This window comes from Coptis chinensis, chromosome 4 (genome assembly GCF_015680905.1).
Source record: "Coptis chinensis isolate HL-2020 chromosome 4, ASM1568090v1, whole genome shotgun sequence".
NCBI lineage: Eukaryota > Viridiplantae > Streptophyta > Magnoliopsida > Ranunculales > Ranunculaceae > Coptis > Coptis chinensis.
Window position 1 is genome coordinate 9,441,992 of NC_141459.1, and position 12,233 is coordinate 9,454,224.

At 38.3% G+C, this 12,233-nt stretch overlaps 1 protein-coding gene and 1 pseudogene across 2 annotated transcripts; one reads left to right on the plus strand and one right to left on the minus strand.

Moving 5' to 3' along the window:
• Positions 1–4,334: 4,334 nt before the first annotated feature.
• Positions 4,335–6,071, minus strand: LOC147501728 (putative UDP-rhamnose:rhamnosyltransferase 1 pseudogene; annotated as a pseudogene). Its single transcript, XR_015221440.1, has one exon. The product of XR_015221440.1 is annotated as a putative UDP-rhamnose:rhamnosyltransferase 1 pseudogene (transcript).
• Positions 6,072–6,337: 266 nt separating this feature from the next.
• LOC147501729 (uncharacterized) lies at positions 6,338–7,240 on the plus strand. The gene has a single exon (XM_086604384.1). The coding sequence runs from the start codon at positions 6,338–6,340 to the stop codon at positions 7,238–7,240; it is 903 nt and encodes a 300-aa protein (XP_086460510.1).
• The last annotated feature ends 4,993 nt before the right edge of the window (positions 7,241–12,233 follow it).

The window sequence follows — 12,233 nt, forward strand, 5'->3', positions numbered from 1 at the left end:
AGTTGATTGAATGATAAGAACTAACTATAACCCTCGAATCTGTCAAGCAAAAAATCAATGGAATAAACTATACAACATAATGATGCCACAGTATCATTATGTTGTTTCCTATCTAGAGCTTAGAAGGCAACATTAGATACTATCCAATGGACATAATGATGCAATAGAACACAACCCTCGACACAGTTCTACTTAACAACACTTGATAAAATTGTAACAAGGCTGCCATATCTAAACCACTCTTAACAAGTCCAGACATCAATGAAGTTCATGACACAACATCTGGGACCAATATAGAATCAAATATTTGATGCGCAGATAAAATATCATTAGAACTAGTGAACAAATGAATCAAAGAGTTTTGAATAAAGCTATACTTACAATCGACAGATTACGTATTATTTTTCTTTGGACAATTTTTCGAGTCATGGTTAGCAATCTGTCCACATCTGTGACACTTTCTTTCTGAATTGTTTAGGGCTATCTCTTTGGGGGATTTCCATCTATCCGCTTTCTTCTTCCCCCTCCCTTTTGTTTGAGAAATGTTGGGATTCAAAATCAATAGCTGAAATAAAGACCAAATTAAAATCAATATTTATATCAAATTAAACACCGAATTAAACACTAAATTTATATCAAATTAAACATTCAAATAAAAAAAAAACCTGTGATGTATTAACCGAAGGTATCGAAAGCTCTGCAACTTGAGGCTCTTCATCATCTGCGTCTCCTTCGTAAGAAGTCTCATTAAACTTTGAAATTCCAATAGCCATTTCACCAATCTTTTCAATAAAATATAAATAACCCTTAAAAGTATGCAACGCATCGTAAGCCACTTGAGAAGCAACCTTGATAGAATGAGCCACTCTCAAAGGTTCATTTGAGACATTCCCGACCACAAATCCAGTACCAATCTCCGCTCTATAAGTGTTAGCCTTTTGCATCCACCGCGTCAATCTAAAATGGCCTAGAATCTCTTCAATCCCGTAACGCATAAAAACCTTTAACATATGACCACAAAGCAACCCCATAAACTGAAAGTACTTGCATTCGCAGTCTCCATCTAAGGTTCCTCTATCGAAACTCACTCTCCAAACAGACTTCTTCAGCGGGTCTCCCCATTTCACCATGTAGCTTCCGGTTCCATACCTGTCAATCTGTTCCCCATCAATTTTGTACTCCATCTTTGCCTTTTCTAGTTGCTCCTTAAATTTATTGAATATTGAGATCGTATAGACCTTCGCGGCATGCATAAAGAGGAAAGCATCGTTAGGCACAATCCATGAACTATGCTCGGTGCGGTAATCAGAATCTCGTTCTTTCCTAGCAAGCAAAGCCAAAGACTTCTCATTACCATGTACAAACTGCATAAGCGTAGTCGTCGAATTGACAAACCGGGTCATAATGAGCATTCATCGATTCGCCGACCCGGTCGTGGTGCATACCACCAAAAAGGTGTCACTGAGATAACAAGGAACCCATTTCTCCCGCATTGAATATATCTCTATCAACCAAGGATTTTCAGACAACTCATACTTCTCAATGATTGTACACCATCTTCTCTCAAAATCAACAATCATATACGAAAAAGAAATAGTGTTCTTCAACTCAGTTACCAATGTCTCAAATTTGGTAAATGACATCTTCTCTTGGAATTTCTACATAATATGCCAAAGACAGTAACGATGACGAGTATTAGGGAACACTTTGGCAATGGTTGCAGTCATCGCTCTATCCTGGTCAGTGATGATTGCAGTTGGCGCACGACCACCCATGGCTGCAAGCCAGGCCTTAAATAGCCATATGAACGTATCTTCTGTCTCATCAAGAAACAATGTGCAACCAAACTGAATCGACTGATAATGATGGTTGACTCCAGTAAAAGGGGCAAAAGGCATGGAATATGCATTGGTACGATATGTGGTATCAAAAGACACAACATCCCCGAAATAGTCATACTGGCATCGAGACCTCCCATGAACCCAGAAAAAGTTCACCGCAGTCCCATTTTCATCTAAATCAATAGCATAGTAGAACCTGGGATCCTCGGCACTCTTCTGCATAAAATATTTCAGCACGGCAGTTGCATCACCTTCTTTAGGCATCTTTCTGGTCAAACCATAATGATGGTTCCAACAATCTTTCTGTGTAAACCCAACTTCCTCTCCATGGAAAACAGATGCCATTTTCCCAACAGGTAAACTGTTATCACTAAACATCTCGGTCAAGCACTTCACCGCCCGGTGCATATGTTTATTAGTTTTCATGCAAATTCTTCGATGGGGTCACTGAGGACCGTGACTATGGTCATTTTGAGCAAACCGACCTCATATATCTCTTCATGCATTCTTTTTCTTAATACTTAATTCTAGCTTGGCAACCACACCGGATAGTTGATGTATTTCTTGATCGGACTTCATCTCTCTTGGTAACCCCTTCACGTGAGCAAACCAGTAAACAACCACTAACCAAATCCACCTGATTTTGTTGCTTGGAAGTCGTCCGAACATGAGTCTCAAATCCCTCTTGTTGACCATACTCTTTGTAGTAAGTCTTTGCTTCGACAACACTTGTAAAAGTCATTCCTATATAAGGAGCAGCTAATGTTTGTGTGCCTTGAACAGGGGATTTAGTAGACGAAGACCCAACTACATCTTCTTCGATATTGATTGATGTCTCCGTCTCCATTTCTATAAATCGAAAAAATTAAAAATATAAATAACTTAAACAGACAAAAATCCCAATGTACATAAACAGTGTAGATAACTTAAACATCAAAACTTTGACAGAATTCAAAACTCTGACAGAGTTCACCGAATATGCTAGTTCAAAACTTGGATTGTCGTCGTCTTTAAACGAGGATATCAATCATATGAACAGAGATAACAATAAGCATCACTCAAATAATTGAAATCCAAAAGAGTGGGATTACTAATTGAAATCAAATAACATATGTTTCTCATGTGTTGGAACAGATCTTAAGAGGCAAGCAAGATCGTTTCTGCTAAAATCAGGATTCAGAAAGAGGGACTCTATTTCAAGGACCTGCAGCAATGTGGAGTCTTTTAGTTATAATATTGTGTAGTTATATGTTGTTACGGACAAGAATAAATGTATACAACATGATGGCCTACTTGTATACAACATGATTTATACGATGATTATTAAACACCATTCAAACTTCAATCTTGTCTTTAAACCCAAACGAATTGATGAAGATTTATCAAATATTATTGAAGAATACAACATTAAACAAAAACCAAACTTCAAAAACGAAAATCAAACGAATTAAAAGTGGTTGCTACCTTAATCCAGAAGCTTGGTACGGTTTGGAGAAGAAGAAGCCGAGAGAGAGAGAGAGAGAGAGAGAGAGAGAGAGCAATTTCGCGTTTTTGGTGATTTTGGTTTTTTGGATTTTGAAATAACGCGAAATTTTGAAATATCAAATTTTTTCAGTAAATTAGATCATCAGATCTTGAGGTGGGATCGGACAGCTGAGAAGAAGTGTGAGATAAGAGTGGCAGATTTAGAGTGGTAGTATAGCCAAACCGTGTATATATATATATAGGAGAAATCCATATACAACACCCTTTTATAAGTTGAACTATGGTCTAATACTTTGTAGGTATGGTCTTACCACTATAGAGATCATATCCACAATATTTCATATCATTCCAAAATTTCTATTCCTTTCAAAACTTGCTTTAAAATTTTACAACCCTCTTTTAGCATTTTTAGAAATTTCCAAATGAGCCCAATTTTTACAAAGATGTTCTCCATGGTAGGAAGATGACATCCACAAAAAATCAAGTCATAAGTAAATTTGTAGAGTGAAATGGAGGCCATTGTTGTATAAACTGTTGTACAAAAAGTGTTGTATATTGACCCTAGCATATATATATGTGTGTGTGTGAGTTTTGTAGCGAAAAAAAATGCCTAAATGCGTAAATCCTCACTAGATGTGTGTTGGATACTTGGATAATGTTGCTATGGTTAATGGTTCTAGGAACTTTTAGAAGCCCTTGAATCATGTATCTTTTTACTCTTTTAATCACAAAATAGATACCTAACTGTTTCTAATTTTGGAATATCTAATATTCTAATCTGAGTTCTGGGCAGAGGGTGCGACTACAACCATGTAAAATATGTGCCTGCTATCACACATTTCTAAAATGTTCACATTAGCCATTTTTATTTTACTTATCACAATTATTTTAAAATGCTCACATTAGCCATTTTTATTTTACTTAAGGTTGAGAAAATTATTTTATATATATGAGCAAATTTAACTCCCATTCAATGATATATTAATATAATCCTATTGTTAAAAAAAAAAAAAAAAAATGCTAAGCTTGTGTAAATAAGCTCCCATGAATTGATCTACATATCCGATGATCTGATCTACAGAATGTCTCGTACGTATTTTTCTGACAGAGTAGTTTGGCACAATTTGGGAAAATATCAGAAAACTTGTGATTGGTAATGTGATTACAAGTTGTCCCAAGTCCCAACTTTATGGCCGATTGCCTATGCGCTTGTGCTCTTTAAGATAACGTAAAAAATCATCAATGTATTGTTCTTGCCTGGACGTATCTCCAACTATCTTTTTCAATTCCTTAGCTTTGGCTCTGTAAAACTCACCTTCTTTTTCTACAACTAATTTCCTCAATGACTCTGCTACTGATTCCCTTGTAAACGATCCATCCGACTCATTTCTTGGTATCTCAAACGATATTTTCTTCCATTCCAACAATCTCGCAACTATTGCTTGATCATTAATCATTGGTAACAAAACAAGTGGACAACCGCACCCGAGTGACTCAATCACTGAACTCCAACCACAATGAGTCAAGAAACCACCTATGGATGGATGACTCAGTATCTTGTGTTGCTCAGCCCAACTCTTGCAAATGAACCCACGTCCTTTGACTCGGTCTTCAAACCCGATTGGAATCTCAGGAAAATCAGTTGAACCAGCTGGTTTTCTTAACACCCAAAAGAACGGTAACTCGGATAATTCTAACCCAAGAGCCAACTCGGTCATTTCGTCTTGACTCAGTGTTGCCTCACTCCCCAATGCCACGTATACAGCCGATTTTTCGCAATGGGTGTCTAGCCAATATTTTATTTGCACCCACTTTTCATCTTTGTCGTCTTCTGAGTGTACGCGTGGTGGTGGAAGTAAACCAATCGGAATAACCGGTTTTTGATATATTTCGTCTTGAAGTAGACTCAAATATTCCGACTCGATTTCGTTACAACTCCGTATCGCGACAACCTCACAATTTTCTACCGTTGACGCAATCCGAAATCCATCCGTCACACCCGATACATTTACGTGAACCGATTTCAGCATTTTCAAAATTTCAAACATCCGAAATGCAAAGTTATTCTCAAATGGAATCCATTTCGAGATAACGGTGAAGTCCTCGGGATTTGCACGTGCACCTTCATATTTACCTCCCAGAAAAACGGACGTTGGTCCAAAATAGCTCATAAATGAAGCATTGAAAATACAGAAGAAGACACAAGGTACATGAAGTTTAGCTGCGATAGGTGGGACCCAATAGTGGGTAAAATCGTGAATGACCCAATCTGGAGGGGAAGACAGAGTTCCTAAATAAGTAACAAAAGGAGATTCTAAGCCGTCAAAAGCTTTCTTGAGATAGTCAACTTCAAGCCAAGGAACATCACTGGTTGCCTCTGCTCCAAATGGCAAGTTTTCAGTTTGAGGCAGTAAAAGTTCAATAAATTCAAGGACATGAGCTAAATCTGAAGGTATTTTAGGTAGTCTTTGGATGTTTTTTGGGGTGGAAATGAAAGAGATTTGATTACCTTTTTTCGCTAAAGACACTGCAAGCTCAAAAAAAGGCATCATATGACCAAAAGCAAGCCATGGAAACATGACAATATGAAGAAAACCATTTCCATCAAGATCCATTTTTAGGATTAGGAATTTGAGATGGTTAGTTATCAAGTATCCAAGTGCAAGTGTGGTTTTGTTCTCTTTTATAACGGTGTTGACTGTTGACAACCGACGTACATCGAAGTAGGTAGAAATTATCGTGACGCACGCTGTGATGTAATCTCGAAGTGCTACGTGCTAATTTATATATTTTTTTTTTTCTTGGGTTGTAAAACACTAAAACTTGTAATATTACTATTATGTCTGTCGTCGTCTACATTTTTAAGTAGGAGGATTGAAAGACTTTTGGCCGTTTGGGTGAAATTACTTTTTCCCAGAAATCGGATACAAATTGAAAAGTATTTCATTTTCATCACATGCCATTACTTCGCTTAATGAAAAAATAGGGCTAGGAGTATTTTTGATAGAAGTATGGTTGAATTCAATGGGTTCATCAATGACCTTGGGCTAATTGACCTAGGGTTTAAAGGCCCTATGTATACTTGGAGTAATAACAGAGCACCCCATGACCATATCATAGAGAGACTAGATAGAGCCCTGGCTAATGATGCCTGGGTGGTCCTGTTTCCTAACATGCATGTGGAGAACGTAGTTAATGCTAGTTCTGATCACTTGTCTATTATGATAAATCTAAAAGCTAAGGATGAGAATAGGACTAAGCATGAGAAACTCTTTCGCTTTTACAATATGTGGTTGTCAAACAATACCTGTATGCCTGTTATAGAGACAGCTTGGAAGGCTATCTCTCATGAGTTGCCTGATATTAATGTGGTTCTAAAACATAAGATGACTCAACATCATCTATCTATATGGAATAAGAGGGTGTTTGGCAACATCTTCACAAATCTGAAAAAGGTCAATAAAGAGCTGGAAGAGGTCCTTATGAAACCTTTTTCTCTTGCCAACTATGAGAAAGCAAAGGGCTTAAAGGCTAAGTTGCTTGAGTGGTTGGTGAAGGAGGAAAGTTTCTGGAAACAGAAATCCACTGTTCACTGGCTGAAGGATGGGGGAAAAAACACTAGATTTTTTCATTTATCCACCATCTTCAGAAGACGGAAGAACAGTATTGAGAAGTTGCAGAAGCTGGGGGGTGATTGGTGTAAGGGGAGGGGGGAACTGGGAGTTAACATTAACTCTTATTTCAATGCTCTCTTCAAATTTGATCAACCTCAGAAAAATGATAGCATCCTCAACCTGTTTACTCCCTGTATTACGGATAGAGAAAATGAAATGCTTACTGCTACCCCTTCTTCTGAGGATATTTGGAGAGTGGTTCAAAAGATGGGAAGCCTGAATGAAGGCTCATGGGCCTGATGGCTTCCAAGGGTGTTTCTACCAAAACACTTGGGAGATAGTGGGTAGTAGCATTGTGGCTTTTGTGAAGGATTTTTTTCATAAAGGGGTGCTAAACCCCTCCTTTAATGAAACCTATATTGCTCTTATTCCTAAGACTAATAATCCTGAGACTGTGGCACAGTTTAGGCCTATCAGTCTTTGCAACTTTAGTTATAAAGTCATATCTAAAATCCTAGCAAATAAACTTAAGCAGCACCTGAATAAGATTGTTTCACCCTTCCAAGGGGCTTTCATCAAAGGCAGAAACATAGGAGATAATACAGGGCTAGCATGTGAGCTTTTCCACCACATGAAAAACATGAAAGATAAACATCATGGCTGGGTAGCCTTGAAGATGGATATGGCTAAAGCTTACGATAGAGTAGAATGGACCCTGGTTGATAATATCTTTGATAGATTAGGGTTTAGTCAGAGATGGAGGGATCTGATCAAGCAGTGTATTTCCACTGTTTCCTTTCAAGTTTTGCTAAATGGGAGCCCTCTCAATAAGATCATCCCTGAAAGAGGCCTCAGACAGGGTGATCCTCTATCACCATATCTCTTCATCATCATGTCTGAGGCCCTGTCTAGGATGATTGCAAAAGCTGAGGCAGAGGAAAAAGTCCATGGGATTAAGATCCGGAGGGCTTCTCCTCCCATCTCTCACCTCCTATATGCGGATGACCTGATTTTGTTCACCAGAGGAAATCTTGAGGATGGGGGGCATCTTAAAGATATCCTCCAAGACTACTGTGATGCTTCTAGCCAGCTGATTAGCTTTGACAAATCGAGCATCTTTTTCAGTCGAAACATCAAGTTTCGTAATAAAATAAAGTTAAAAAGATTCTGGAAAATGAGGCTTTTTTATCCAAAGGACAAATATTTGGGTATTCCAATCATGTTATCAAAAAAGAAGGCTGAGGATTTTGACTTTTTAGTCGACAAAATCCATAAAAAAATCAAAGGTTGGAAGGCAAAGGTACTTTCACAGGCTGGAAGGGCTACCCTAATCCAGTCTGTGGTCCAAGCCACTCCACTTTATGCTATGTCTACCTATATGCTTCCCATGTCTACTTGCAACAAAATAGACAAAGCTTGTCGAGATTTCTTTTGGCATGGTGTTGAAAACTCAAGAAGTGTCCACACCATTGGGTGGGACAAGTTATGCAAAACTAGATCCGAAGGAGGATTGGGGTTTAGAAAGATGAGAGATATTAATGTAGCCATGCTAGCTAAGCTCCCTTGGAAAGCTGCTACAGATACTGAATCTGTTTGGACAAGAACTCTTGCTAGCATATATAGCAAAAACTGGATAGGGGATGTTTGGAAGCCACTGGGCATGCCTCTTTCTTTTGGAAAGGCATACACAGCACTTTCAATCTTATCAATGGAGGGCTTGTCAGGGGGATACATAGTGGTAACACCACTTCTGTTCTGGATGACCCCTGGGTGATATGTAATGGGAAACCTCGGACTCTGAGAGAGTTAGGGGTGGAGGATCCCAGACTTGAAGGCCTCCATATGGCTGACCTCTTTTGTGAGGATAGGACTGGATGGGATGAAGCCAAGCTACAAGGCTTTTTCCCTCCCTTCCTAGTGATAAGGATTAAAGAGATTATGATCAGACCTTTGGGCCTTGGAAAGGATAGGCTGATCTGGAGTGGAGAGAAAACTGGGAGATTTACAATAAAATCTGCCTACAGGTTTCTAACAAAGGAAGGTGGTGAAGGACAGAGTTCTAGCTTCAGTGTCAAAACAGTCAAGCTCATTTGGAAGGCTAAAATACCAGCCAATATCCAAATGTTCATATGGAAAGCATATATGAATGCCTTACCTATGGGAGATAGGCTGACTTCCTGGAAGGTGGGGGGAGAATGTTCCTGCCCTTGGTGCTATAAGAATTTGGAAACAGATAGTCATCTGTTTTTTGAATGTGACTGGACCAGAAATTTGTGGTTCACCTCAAGGTTGGGGTTAAGAATGGAGACTCAGGGAAGGAACAATACTAAAGAATGGATTTACAAATTCATTAGTTGGAGCAGTAACAAGAGCCAACAGATAGCTCAGGCAGGAGTTCAGGCGTGTTATATTCTATACAACATTTGGAAAGCAAGGAATGAGGCCAAGTTTGAACAGAGGCTACCTAACAGAGAAAGAATTCTCAGAAGAAGTGAGATGGAGGCATACAATTGTTACAATGGCCTTGCTACAGCCAACAACCAGAATGAGAACTCTATCCCCTCTGAAATTAATTCTGATCATAACATCTATGATTTTGATTCTCTGTTCCCTGTTATCCCAAATGAATGTATTAATATGAGATATGATGCTGCATTTCAGGTTATAACAGGGGAGGCAGCTGCTGGAACAATAGCTTGGGACTCGGAAGGCAAAGTAGTAGGGGCAGGTACTAGAAGGTTTCAGGCCAGGTCTGCAGAGGAAGCAGAGATGGTAGCTGCAGAGGTGGCACTAGGACTGGCAAAGCATCATGGATGGAAAGCTGTGAATATAGAAGGGGATTGTTTAGAGGTTATTAAGGCACTTAATGGCCTATCTTGTTCTTGGCAGTCTGAGAGTTTGCGAGACTATGTAATTAAGTTAAGCTCCGAATTTGATTTCTGTAAGTTTAAATGGGTAAACAGAAGAGCTAATGGAGACCAGTCTGAGAGTTTGCGAGACTATGTAATTTCGAATTTGATTTCTGTAAGTTTAAATGGGTAAACAGAAGAGCTAATGGAGAGGCACATGTGCTAGCACAATGGGCCATCCATCAGCTGCAAATGGAGCAGCTACCCTTTTGTGTTCAGGCAGACAAGATTATCCCTGTTCTGGTTTAATGGTTATTAATAATATATTTGGTATTATCAAAAAAAAAAAAAAAAAAAATTTTGAGGTAACCTGAAGTCCTTTTTTTTCTGTTGATTTTTTGTGCCGTAAATTTTTGTCACTTAGTGCTCGAGACTTACAGAAAACAATAATTTCTATCCAAGTTTTCTGCAATCCGACAAAATTATTAACTCCGTGGGTTGGTACCGCCAAAAGTAAAACATTACAGGTTCGATATGGTCGACATCTTGTTGCATAAATTTACCTGTTTTTTCTTTTCAATAATTCATAAATTTACCTAGTGCCGCTATAGAAAAACATTTTATGTATGTGGCCAACAAGGTACCTCCCTTGGTGTCTTTCGGAGTTCGGATAAGATAAATCTCTTTCTAGAGATTGACTATTGGCAGGGCGGCTCAAGCCATTTGGAGGTCCTAAGCAAAGTTCAAAAAGCGGCATTCTGCCATTGTGTTACACTCACTTTTCTTTTGTTTATAACTCTAATATTTTGTTTATATATCTACTGTGTGTGGACATCCTAATGCAGTGTAAATAATTGCTACTAACAGAGCCACAATACATAAATAAATTGTTTCTTTTTCGGTTATTCGGTGAAGAACTATTTATTATTTGAATTGTACTCTTATTACTAAGGAAAATTAAAAGTATTATCGAAAAAAAAAAAGTAAAAGTTTTTTTGTTGGAGAAGTGAGGGGGAATGAGGGTTTGTATTGAAAATGTAATTGTACTTTCTTGTTTTTTTTTTTTTGATGTAACAGTAAACCTTTTATTAAACAAAACGAGATTTACATATACCCAAGACATCATAAAGGACTTGCATATTTACAACTATTGGTGCCTGATGCCACCATACAGACGAAAATGGCGGAAGGAAAGACAAGTCTCGAACAGGCCCAGTTGAAAAGTGTACATTTGATTGCCGTAACAATCGATAGTTCTTTACTTGAGCCGCCGCGATGTGAGGCTAGCGTGCGTCCATGACCCCATTTGCTTCACGATAAACCCAGCTGAAGTGCACTTCTTGGAAGTTACTCAGCACTATCTTAATCTGAGTAACAATTCTATCTAATAACCAATGATAGTTCAAGTTATCCTCCGTTAAAACCTTAAACAGCAATTGAGAATCTGTTTCTACCTCAACCTTCATATATCCAGCTGCTGTCACAATTTGAAGTCCGTATAATAGAGCAACAAATTCCGCTTCATTGTTGGTTGCGAAAAAAATTGGAATCGAAGCTCCCATTATGAAATAACCTGCTGAATCCCTGAGAATACATCCTCCCCCTGCATATCCTGGATTCCTAATAGAAGCCCCATCTGTATTCAGTTTAACCAGGCCTTCTTTGGGTGGGAACCATTTAATATAAACCAGCATTTTTTCCCTATGCGTCTGGCGGGACATGACTTCCATAACCATCTATATGTGTTTCAAGACTCTGCTAATGTATCGAGATGGATGTGGACGCTTGTGTTTAATGCATTAATATTTTTTCAATTGTTAAAATTATAAAATAATTTAAAAAAAATCCAAATAGTAGGCTGAATTGGGGGCTTTTGGACTGCTGGGCCTAACCAGTTGTTTATTCTGCTATAGGCTAGAGCCGGGCCTAACCAGTTGTTTATTCTGACCCTGACTATTGGCTAGTTTGGTTATGCGATCAAGACGTGGTGACTTGAAAAAAAAACCACCAAAAAGAAATAATGCTATACAGAAGCCATCTTTGCAATACCACCGATTATTATGTTAAACAAATACAATAATTTAGGCCATATCGCCATGACACAATGTGTAAAGAAGATTGCCTTTTGATATGAAACATTGATTTTCTAAGTAGGAGATTTCAAAAAGAAATCTTTCGAAGAAGATCTCTAAGCACGTCGAATAAAAAAACCAAAATTTTAAGAGCATTTCCAATGCAAGCCACTCTTATTCACCTCCACGTCAGTTCTATTTCTCCTCTTTTCTTCCGTTTTGGTGAAAAGCAAGGTGAGGCTGCCCAATGCAAAAGTGACTATTATTCTCGGACGTAATGTTTGATTCCGTCTGAATATAAAAATCGAAAAAACGCGCCGGACATAATGAAACATTCCGTCTGAAGTTAAAAAAACCGAAAAAAGTCAAAAA

What these genes read in the sequence shown, in the direction of transcription:
- LOC147501729 (XM_086604384.1), top strand. Translation starts at nt 6,338, where the DNA reads ATGGTTGAATTCAATGGGTTCATCAATGACCTTGGGCTAATTGACCTA.